The sequence below is a fragment of the Octopus bimaculoides genome, chromosome 9 (genome assembly GCF_001194135.2).
Source record: "Octopus bimaculoides isolate UCB-OBI-ISO-001 chromosome 9, ASM119413v2, whole genome shotgun sequence".
Taxonomy (NCBI): Eukaryota; Metazoa; Mollusca; class Cephalopoda; order Octopoda; family Octopodidae; genus Octopus; species Octopus bimaculoides.
In genome coordinates this window covers 48915259-48927758 of record NC_068989.1, presented here as the reverse complement: position 1 = coordinate 48927758, position 12500 = coordinate 48915259, and the positions used below count along the sequence as shown (strand labels likewise).

General features: G+C 33.2%; 1 protein-coding gene across 9 annotated transcripts in view; it reads left to right on the top strand.

Moving 5' to 3' along the window:
- The window catches only part of LOC106868354 (N-acetylated-alpha-linked acidic dipeptidase 2), a 1027134-nt gene that overhangs the window by 597947 nt on the left and 416687 nt on the right, over positions 1 to 12500 (top strand). For all 9 annotated transcript variants that reach the window (XM_052970677.1, XM_052970676.1, XM_052970678.1 and 6 more), the window contains one exon: positions 11724 to 11797. In XM_052970677.1, the coding sequence (XP_052826637.1) occupies positions 11724 to 11797 (74 nt within the window). The remainder of the gene's footprint in view (positions 1 to 11723; positions 11798 to 12500) is intronic.

Here is a 12500-nt window from a genome sequence, read left to right as displayed (position 1 = left end):
ATATAAACACTTATACCTATACGCACACATCTGCCAAAATGAATTTCATATGATTCATACTAGCATGGAAAAGTGGATGTTAAGATAATATACATGTATCTCTCTCTCTCTCTCTCTCTCTCTCTCTCTCTCTCTCTCTGTATATATATATATGTATATGTACATGCATGTATGTATATATACCATTGCATGTATATATATATGTATATGCTTGTATCTATATATAATTTTGTCTTTTATCACTTTTTCATTCAGTTGTTAGACTGCAGCCATGCTGGGGCACTGCCTTTAAAAGAATTTTTAGTTGAACAAATCGGCCCCAGCACTTATGTTTTTAAGCCTGGTGCCTTTTCTATTGGTCTCTTTTGCTGAACTGCTAAATTACAGGGATGTAAATGTGCTAACACTGGCTTTCAAGCAGTGGCAAGAGACCAGCTAGCTCACACACACATGCACACATATGATGGCTTTGGTCAGCCCAAGGCTATAGTAGAAGACACTTGACCAAAGTACTGTGCAGTGGGACTGAACTTGAAACCATGTAGTTGGGAAGCAAGTTTCTTACCACACAGCCATGACTCTGCCTGTATATATATGTGTGTGTGTGTGTATATATATATATATGTATATGCTTGTATGCATGTATATATACTTTTGTATGTGTATGTATTTGCATGCACATGTTTAATGCATTTTAGCATCGAGCTTCATCTTTGAAATATAGGTTTTTACACTTCTGTTACTACCTAGTAAGTCTGTGTCATAAAGTGGCATCAAATTGTTTGAATTGTAGAATTGGGATGTGATTGGATATGCTGGAATAGAGTACTCTAACCCAATATTGTTCTAACTTCCATCTCCTTTCAACATTAGGCATTTTGTTGGTGGTTGCATTGCTGTCATTGTTGATGTTGTTGTTTTCAAATGAATGTTAAAGTAGTAACAATCACACTTGAGTTGCCAATGATTAATTAGGCTGTTGACAAGCTATTGATTCAATTTATTAGAGTTTCAATACAGTGTTCCCTCAACATTGCTGGCCTCTATTTGATTAATTCATATTGATATTGCTAGAGAACCATCAAGCAAGGCTGACTCTTTATCTTGGAACCAATGTTATCAAGCATTCTAGTTAATGACACTTTTTTCTCTTTGCTTTTCTTTCACTGAATGTCCATGCGATGATTATTTAATTTCAAAGTATACTGGTCTAACTGCTAGCCGGAATTAATTGCATAAGCAGGCATTGAATCAATCATCTGTTTCTCAGTGTTGCTTGTTGATTCCTTTTATTTCATCTGATTATTAATATAGCTGTGATTATGTTCATATTAGTTGAAAACTTCATTTGAAGATCTTTGTCTTAATTTAGATTTGACACGAAATATAATCAGGAATTAACTGCATTAGTACATTTATGATGTATGTATATGTGTGGGTATGTATTTGAGTGTGTATTTGTGTGTATATGTACATGTATGTATGAATGTGTGTAATCAAAAACTTACACTACCGAGTATACCTGTTGCTATAAAACAACTGAAATTATTCATGAGACTCTCAATGAAATTAGTAAGTTTCGATAAAAGAAATTTCTTTTTAGTTTTGCTTTTCATTAAGTCATTACCAAGTAGCACTTTGTTGAAGTAGGGTGGAGATAAATTGATTCTTTCATGTAGTGTATTCAGACTGTGTGGTTTAGCTTCTGCTGATAAAAATCTTGCTTTGGTCAATAGAGCCTTTCATCTCCTTATAGTCAATGAAATAAATAGTAATTGATATCACTGGAGTTGAATATATCGACTGAATGCAAGCAGTGACTTGCATATAGGGTACTAGAATTACTGCATGTTTTAGAATGATGTTTGGTGATTTGGTGCTTGGTGCTGAGTTCTATCAGAACTGTGTTGAAGAAAAGGATTATTATTGTTAGCTTGTCCAGAAACATCATATAGCTAAGTGAATTTTGTCAGGGATACCTGCAAAATTCTACTGTACTAATCAATTGGTCTAGTAAATTAATGACTGTATGTTTGGTTTGCAAACAGCAACTAACTTATGCATTACCCAAGATTAAACTTATCAGAAAATTTATCCAATGACTTTCTGTCATGGTATATTTGTTTTATCATGCTTTATCATTAAAACATTGAACTATCATACTGATTGATCATTATTATTTATCTGTCATTGATTTAAATAATTTTTCAATATATTTCTCAATCACAAAATATGAATGGCAGTGTCACTGATCCCTGTAATTGATAAGCAAGAGCATAAATTACTATTCTCTCTATATTAGGAAACTTTCTGGGCAGTCATGTGTGATAGTTCAACTTATTGAAAATAACAATCCAATTACTCTGAAATACCATGTTACTTCTTTTCATGGAGGAAAGACATGGTGAACTTTGTAGACGTGGGAATTTTTTAAAAAATGGTAAACTTATGGTTTGAACACATTTAATCATAGTCCTGCTCAGTCAGTGCTGACCTGTTACTAAACAACCACCATTTTGACTTTTAAATACTAAATAATCTGGTATCCTAGTATAAATAAAATAATTGCAAAGATATGTTTTGGAAACTTCAATACTGTTGCTTTACTTAATAAGAATAGCTGAAAGGTGTAATTTACAAAAAAAAGTCTTCACCTAGAATAAGTGAATTATCCTGAGAATGTTAACTGAAATAATAGAAAGAAGAAGAAGAAAAAACATCATCGAACAAGGTAAAATACTATATTGCTAAAACAAAAAGGAAAAAAAACTTACATGAATAAATAATAAACATAGTAATGTTGCTGCAATAAAACCATACAAAGATAAAATAAGATAGAGAGTAAGAATTTCTAATAGCTTCTAACAAGGAATGACTACTCTTCTCTTGATCTGTCTGACATTACAATCAGAGAGACTGGGAAGGAGAATGAAGCCAAATAAAAGTTCTGTAGAGTTCTGGACAATCAATGTCAGCTTTTGAAAGAAATTAGCTGACTAAATGTTAAAGATGTTGAGTTGTGAATTTGAACATTTGAAGTCAATTTGACAGTTTATAGTTTTTGAGCTTGACATCTCAAAGACAGGATTTCTTGGTTAATATTTGATGCAATGGACTTGAAGCTTTCGAAATAAGACAATAAACTAAATGTAAGTTTTGAGGCAATGAGCTAAATATAAGATTATGGATGTAAATCAACTTTTCAAACAAAAGGTTACTTGAATGCATTACCTTTGTTGAAACTTAACACCAGCTCCCATTTCACTGAGGGCTTGTTAGAATTAGAAAAGTATTCTAAAGTTTACAAATTTGTATTCTGAATCAGTAAAAGGTAATTTTTCAAATTTGATCTTTGAGTTTAAAAATATCAACAGGCTTTTTAACTGTTATTGGCAGAACTTACTATCTTCTAAAGGCATTATTTATTAGGCTTGTTCCTCAGTACATAGGCCCATGCAATACAAGCTAAAGATGTGTAAAATAATAATAATCCTTTCTACAGTAGTTACAAGGCCTGAAATTTTGGAAGAGTGGAATAGTTGATTACATTGACTCCAGTGCTCAACTGTCATTTTATTGACCCCGAATGGATGAAAGGCAATGTCAACCTCAATGGAATTTGAACTCAGGAAGTAATGCTGGTAGAAATGTCACTATCATTTTTGTCTGACATGCTAATCATTCTGCCAGCTCATTGCCTTAATTATCATCATCATAATAATAATAATGAAAATAATGGTTTCAAATTTTGGCACAAGGCCAGCAATTTTTGGAAGGAGTTAATTCAGTTACATTGACCTCAGTGTTCTACTGGTACTTTATCAACCCCAAAAGGATGAAAAGCAAAGTTGACCCCAGCAGAATTTGAACACAGAACGTAAAGATGGACGAAATTTCACTAAATATTTTGCCTGGCAAGCTAACAATTCTGCCAGCTTGCTGCTTTAATAATAATAATAATAATAATAATAATAAATAATAATAATAATCCTTTCTACTATAGCCACAAAACCTGAAACTTTGGAGGAGAAGATATGTTGATTACATCAACCCCAGTGTTCAACTGGTACTTATTTCATTGACTCCAAAAGAATGAAAGGCATTGTTGACCTCAGCAGAATCTGAACTCAGAATGTAAAGACAGACAAAACGCCACTAAGCATTTTGCTCAGTGTGCTAACGATTCTGCCAGCTCACCACCTTCTTAATAATACTAATAACAAGCAGAAGGACCCAGTTTCACTCAGGTTATAAACTCATAGCCTTAATACAGTACTCTTTGCTTGTAGTGTAATTTGACACCTTCTTTCTAGGTAAATATTTCGTAAAGGACCTGTTTATTCTTCGGTGTGAAATAATATTTTTCCACGGGTTTTTCCAAGTGCATTCAACATATCTGACCTCCAAACCCACTGCAAACCACTTTTTACCAGAAAAGAAAGGAGAAGAGGGGTGGTGGTGACCTTGGAGTTTCCCACCAATGGAGTTTTGTTTTGCAGGTTTTTGTTTTCCTTTTCTAAGTTATTTCGCATACTTTCAATGAACGTGACATCAAAATCATATGTAAATGGCTCCTTTCCTCCAGAAAAAGGAAAGATTTGGCTGCTGTTTCTAGCACGCCCTGCTTCCACGTAACAGCTATTTGCAATAAAGGACCTGTCAATATTTCACTGTGATATCATTTTTTGATCCCTCCCTTCCTCTCTTTTCTGGAAAAAAAGTGGCTTGTGGTGGGTTTGGAGGTCAAATACTTTGAATGCACTCATAAAAACCTGTGGAAAATAATTATTTCACACTGAGGTACAAACAGGTACAGAAGATTGTAAACAATGAAAGTAGCTGTAATAATTTTTTGGGTACCAGGCATCATTACAACGGTAAACACTAGACAGAATGAAGAGAGAATGATAGAGTAAGAGATAGAAAGAGAGGAAGTACAATGAGGATTTAGATAGGGAATGTGCCTCCCAAATATGGTACTAATTTGTGCAGCCGTTTTCACATGAAAAATGATCACACACATAGTTAAATAGATAGGCAGACAGATAGATAGATAGATAGATAAATAGATAGATAACCTCAGTTGCTATGTCAGACATACATGTGTGTGTCTAGGTAGCCACGGTTGATATGTCGGTACTGGAAGTTAACATTGAAAAACCTTTTTGAAAAAGTTAAATCTTATATAAAGCAATATTATTTATTTATTTTTAATAAAAAAATAAAATAAAGACCCTATTATGTATCCGAAGTCAAATTATTCATACATCTCAAGTATGAAACCAATTTGTGCAGCCATTTTCGTGTGGAAAGCGAATACACACACACACACACAGGTCTATTTTATATAATAGATAATGGTTTCAAATTTTGGCACCAAGTCATTAATTATCAACCTCATAACAGTGAAAAGCAAAGTTGACTGTGACAAGATTGTAAGTCGGAACATAAGGAGCCAAAAAAAAAAATGCTATAAAGTATTTTGTCCAGTATGGTAACACTGCCACCCACTTGCTACTACTGTATTAATAACAATTAAGACAAGGAGAAGAAATAAGGACTTTGCTCATGGGCTAATATGAATTCCACAGTCTTGCAAATTATGAATGGGTCCCTGATATGCAAGCTGGGCTTTTACAAACTTGATGATGAGTGTGATGTTCTGTATGAAAAGGAGAATTTAGGATCAATCTACAAAACTTCCTTGTTAAATTGTTCACTCTTCAGCTTCATCTGTCTCTTATTTCTTGGATAGAAAGTTTCCTCTCTCATCACTTCATTGTAGTGTGCATTGATAGAACTTTCTCAATGCATGCAATAAACTGTGACATACTTAAGGATTTGGTCTAACCCCTTGCAATTTTTTAACTGATTATCATAATATCTCTTTCGACTTCAGGGGAGATTTCTTGATAATTTAAATTGTGCAGGGTTATAAGCCTCAGATTTGCAATTTAGGACTCAAATAATGTTTTCAGTGTCTTATACCTGATAATTTTCTGAGCCCAAATTCCTACAAATATATCATCATCATCATCATCATCATCATCATAATTTAATGTCTGTTTTCCATCCTGGCATTAGGAAATGTTTCTACAGTTTAGTTACAGTTTTAAACACAAACATTGAAATTGGTGACCCAGGTATTTATAAATTCTTATTTTGGTACATTTCAGAAGCTGCTTTGTTCAATAATCATATACATTTAATTACTATACACTAGACACAACTGCAAAAATTAGGACATGGAAGAAAAGAACACTAATAATTTATCACAATACATAAAAAAAACCCCAGCAAAATCAGAGGAGATTGGATGCATTTTTTTTTTTTTTTTACCATAGTAAAATTATTACAGGCAACTTTAGGTACACCCAAGTTCAAAATAAATAGCAGACAAGTATTTATGTGTGTGGATGGATTATGCAATTTGTGTTTACATTTTCAATCATTATGCTTTTTTTTATTAAGTTATAATTATTTTGTGTTCTTTTTTTAGCAACAACAATAACAGCAGCAACAACAACAACAATAATAATAATACTAATAGAATTACTATTGTTATAAACTTGTTTATATTTTATTCTCTTTGTTGATCTTGAGGCAAAGAAAGAAGTTATTATCATCATTATCATTATCATCATCAAAATAATATTCATTATCATCATCCTGCTGTGTTATTTCTATCCATTCTAAATACTCTCTTTGACATTTTGGTCAGTGATCATTTGTATGAACAGCCATTTTGTTCTTTTCATGTCAAACAAAGCTGACTTACGTATTTTTTCTTCCCCACCAACACTACCATCACCTCATAATAAAAACCCCAACTAATCACTAATGTTGGCCAACACAACTAAAGTTCCATTTCTTTACCTTTGTAATCTCAATGAAATCTATAAATGACATCTATTGTACTGTGTCCTACCAATCGGTAATCCTTCATATTTTTAGACGTGTGTGTGTGTGTTTGCAGTTAGTTCTGAATGATACCAGACAGTAATTTATTCCGTTCAGCCAATTCAAAAATAAAATCCTGTATCAGTTTGGGTGAAAAATTAGTTATCCAACATGCGTGTCTAAAATGATGTATGGTGTGTGTGTGTGTGTGTGTGTGGTGTATATCTGTATATATGATGTGTGTATACTCCAACCCATGTGTGTGGAGAGTGGACAAAATAATAATGATAATGACACTAACACGTGCACACACACAGACACACACACAATTCTGAAATTAAAACGTCAAGTGCAGGTCATGTGGAATTCGAAACATAATTAGATGATTCTATATCCACAAATCAAATTTAATCTGTTTCAGCTAATTTTATCTATGTTTTATGTTTTACTTTTAGTTTGATTTTTTTTTCTCTCTTTGTATTTTGCTTTCTCTTTGAATGTTTTGTGAATGGTGTATGTGTCAGAAACAGCTTTTGAAACAAATATCCTTTTCGGAAATCTTGAAAATTGCTCTGAAGTTGAACTAACACATCAAAAATCAAGTAGACTTTTGAAGTGCTGGATAAAAGTTTTCAGACAAAGGCTCACTGCAGTTGTCAATCCATATATATTTATGTTGCGACACGCTCGTATGCATACATATATTCACACACACATGCGTGTGTGTGTGTGTGTGTGTGTGTGTATGCATGTATGTGTAAATGTATACATGCATGCATGCACATGTGTTGCATTATACCTGGAAGAGTGAAAGTACATATGTGAATATAGTGTGTTTATTCTCTCATTCATGTGTAAATGTTACAATGTTCACTTTGATACTGCTTCAGAGAACTAATGCAGAAAGCACAATGTCAAGAAATTTGGAGCCTTAGTATTGTGTGCATGTGTGTGTGTGCATGAATGCATGTGTATGTGTTTGATGTATATGTTGATATATGGATGCATGTATCTTTGTAGTTCATCTGTTTATGTATATATGTAACTATTTAGCTATTTATTTCTCTCCCCCCCCCCATATACCTGTACACACAAGCACACACACACACACAAATATATACATATATAGATCTCCCAAAACTAGAAGCTATCAATTAAGTATTATCCTTGTCCAATAAGATTATCCATGAATTCAATCAAACAATGTTAGTATATATAATCACTATAAACCAGTAATCCAAAAATGTTGTTTACTCTTTCAAGAATAAAGAACAAATCAGAATAACAAGGCCCCAAGATATAAAAGATTCACAAACAAGCACATCTAACAAACATTTCTATCTTCATCTGCCTAACAGATATCATTATAGTTTTGACACCCAAGCAGTACCATTCAATCTAGCCATGTTAACAGTATTATATACATAAATACTGCCTAGCAATCAATAGATGAGCAGCAGGAGTGAAACATTAATGCAATATGCCCATTACACCAACACCTGCTTATTATTAAAATAACAACATCAAATATAAGTATTAACTTATAGCTACATAGCTAGTAATTAAACAACATTATTAATAAAATGAATAAACTCTTCCTACAAAGGGTATGTATGTATGTAAGTGCAAGATGAGGTCCCCCAACTTAGTGGGGTATAGAATGAAGGGATAACAAACTATGATAGAGAGACAAAGAGCAGATGTCTTGCTGAAGAGGTGAATATATGACTTGCCCACAGACAGAGAGAGAGAGAGAGAGAGAGAGAGAGAGAGAATGTGGTGTAAGGCCCAAGTACAAGGTTAATATGAGACAGAAAATGTGGATGTGTAGGTAAATGCCCTGAGTGGAGATTGTATGGCAGATGTTTAGAGATAAGGAAAAACTTGGTGTGCAGAGAATATTAATTCAGCTGAGAGAGGAGTGAAGGGTATAGGGTGACATAGAAGAGTTATAGAAAAGTGTGTGTTAGAAGATAAGTTGTAGGGAAAGTCTGATAAAACCTCAATTCTGCTGAGATGAACAGGTCTTCTCAAGCACAGCATATCAACATTCATCTCAGTTTCCCTGCCGTGCCCTTTGAGAGGCTCAACATCTTGGTCAATCTTCACCATCTCAGCCAACATCTTCCTAAGTCTTCCTCTTTCACTGGTTCCTTTCACATTTAGCTATCAACACTCTTCATCCATTCATACCACATGACCATACCAGCAGAGTTTTCTCTCTTTCACACAATGGCAATTCTTCACAGACTTTAGTTCATAGTCATAGCATTGTATAATTTATCTGAAGTGGTCTGGTGTCTGAAGGTTTAATTTGAAATCTCTTTATTTGTCTGAAAATTTATGTATGTGTGTGTTTGAACAGATGCAGATAGATATGGTTATGACTATGTGCACAGTGCTTGCATACAATGAACATAAAACAGAATGATATTGGTAATTACTTGCTATACTGACATACTTGATTTTGTTGTGTATACTGTAAATTACTTTATTAATCTCTGAAGAATATCTAAAGATACTTGACAAAAGTCACAATTGTGTAATTCTATTTTTGACAATGAATCTCTGAAGGGAATTTTCTCATTAAAATCTTAGCTGTTAGCTTTTAGTCACACAATTTTCTCAACTCTTTTGTCATACAAATTCATATTGTAAATTCAACTCTTGTTTTTTCATTTCTAAAACTTAATCTGTCTTGATTTTGGTTACTAATTGATGTTCATCTGCTTTTCTCTTTATTGCTTCCCTCCCATTACTAACTAATACTCATTTCACTATAACTAGTTTAACTGCTAATTTCAATTTTATTCATTGACTGTATAGTTGTTTAACCTCAGGTCAGTACTTCTTGAACAGACTTCTGATCAAAGACATCTTAACTGTAACCATCTCATCTTTTATTCAGATGTAGGACATCAAAGACCACATTATTCAATATGTCCTTGTTTTCAGATGGAATAATGAGATTTAAAGGAAACTCAGCTGCTATTTCTAGCAGGCCAAGTGACTGTATACAGACTACCTCATTGAGTTGTTGTTTATTGATTACATCATTGCCTGAGTTTAATACATACTTAAAGGTAGTCAATGTATAGGTTAATGTCCAGTTATTTGAAATGAATCAATATTCACGATCAGTTATGATCAGTTTAAGACAAATCAATACTTATAGTTGATGTACACTTTACAAATTATTTGGTATTAATGTCCACTTCTGATCAGTGTCCACTTTATGAAGATAGACATTGTCTAGGTTTAATGACCATTTTACAAAGGTGGATCAGCCTCTGTGGTTAACATCCAGTTTGTGAAATTGCAGCAGCATCTAGGATTAATGTCAAAACTTGGATTTAAAACACACTTATGAGAATGGGTCAGTATCAGTTGTTAATGTCCACTTTATAAAGGTGTCTCAGTATTTGTGGTCATTGCTTATGGCATGAAAGTGGATCACTGTATGCTGTTAACATCCAGTTAATAGATAAAGATAAGCAATTTGTCTTGATATCCAGTTTGTGAAGGTAAATCTGTGTCCAATTTAATCTGTTTCAGTTTAGTAATTAGAGATTTAGAGTTAGCAGTTCCAGATAGATCTAGTGACAAAGACAGAAAGGTTAATAAATATATTTAGTATAGGGTGGGTAAAAGAAACAGTTATGGCATGAGGATGTTAGACAAGATGATAGAATTATTAGGTTTAGTGGGGAAAGAAAGGGATATAGAAACAGTACTGAACAATGGTAGCTTATAAGTTACTGTTGTATTTAATCCCAAACCAGCCTTGATTTGAGAGGCATTTGATCAATAGCATTCCATCCGTTATCATCTGAGCTTATATTCAGATATAACATTTGTGGTACTACCTTATATTTTGCCTTATTTTTTATAAAACTGTTGGAGTGCCGTGTGTAGCTTAACCCTATTGCATTTAAATTAGCCAATCTGGCCCAAATATTCTACTTTTTTTATGTTCACACTGGCCAGATTCAGCCTCTCACATCTACCTTACAGCATCATTCTAAAAATAGACAATCACATCATTGAAATCTCAAAGCTATTAGGTATTGCATACATTATTCAAAACAGTATGAATAAATAAATTTTATATTTGAATGCCAAAAGGTTAAAGAAGATTTAACTGAATGACCTTGAAGAGGCTCTAACTTACAATTTGCACATATAATATGTCCTTTATTGAAAATGTGATTTCAGGAAAATTTGGCAACTATTTTTACCAGGTCAAAAAGTCACTTAGAAGCTCCCACTTTGACTTGAGTGTTATAGGTTCTGTTACAATAAAATATCTTAAATGGCTTGAAATTGTTAGACTTAACTTATATTATAGAAAGTTAAAGCTCTTTCTTAGCCTTCATTGTACTGTTTTATCCTAATGTAATCTCACAGTTATGACTATGTAATTAGGAACTTTTTGTAATCATGGTTGTTCCAGTTTCAATCCCATTATGCAGCACCTTGAGCAAGTGTCTTCTCCTTAAACTCCAGATTGACTCTAGCATTGTAAATGAAACTGACTTAACAGATGCTACGTGAATGCAGCAGATGGATGCTATCTGACCATCAGTAGAGTCCAGTTCATTTCAGACATACATATCAGGTCTCCAGCCTGAGGGATATCCTGTGAGCCATAGTCCATTTTTCCTTTACACCCAACCAATTTTGAAAGCCTTGCAAAATGTTATGGGCACTACCCTTTCACATCTAATTAAGCTACAAAAAAAAAATTGCTAATGTTTAAACTGTGTAGTCTACCTTTTCAGTACAATAACATCCATAAAATTATTTTTATATGTTATTTTCAGGGGTACTGGGACAATATTCGTGAAAAAATTCTTGCAGAACTTGATCGGCCTCGGAATTATGAACAGCATTTACGGTAAGTCAGTTTTAAACTCTTGCAGACACATGGACTGTGTAATATCAATATTGTGGGAAAATATTCTTGATGTGTGTCTATATGTATGTGTGTGTGTGTGTGTGTGTGTGTGTGTGTGTGTATATATATATATATATATATCTATTATATTTATATAGATAGATAGATAGATAGATTGCTTATATACACTCACATAATTGTATATATTCCATAGCTTTTACATCCATTTTGCCATGCTGGCATTGGTTATATATGTGTGTGTGGGATGGAGATGTAATTGCAAAAACATTTACTTATGCATCTGTGTATATATACATATATATGTCTTTGTGTTATTGTTAAAGTCTAACCAATGATGAGTGATTCAGAATGGTGAAAATATGTCTACATGTCTTCTAAGCTACTTACTGGTTTATAGGTTTATGTGCTATAGATTAGAAATGTACTTTGCCATAAATGTATGTGCTTTGTACAAGTGACTTCACACAAAGAAAGAATGCTAACAAATGCAAATTAGGTGGAAAAATGTTGTTGCTTGTATAGAGTCTTGTATATTGAAGTGATGGACTGTTGAGAAATAAAACTGAAATATATATATTGCTATTGGTTCTACAGAAATCAGTATAGTGAAGTAAAACACTAGCACACACACATATCCTCATATGAATACACACACACACACACACACACACACATATATATA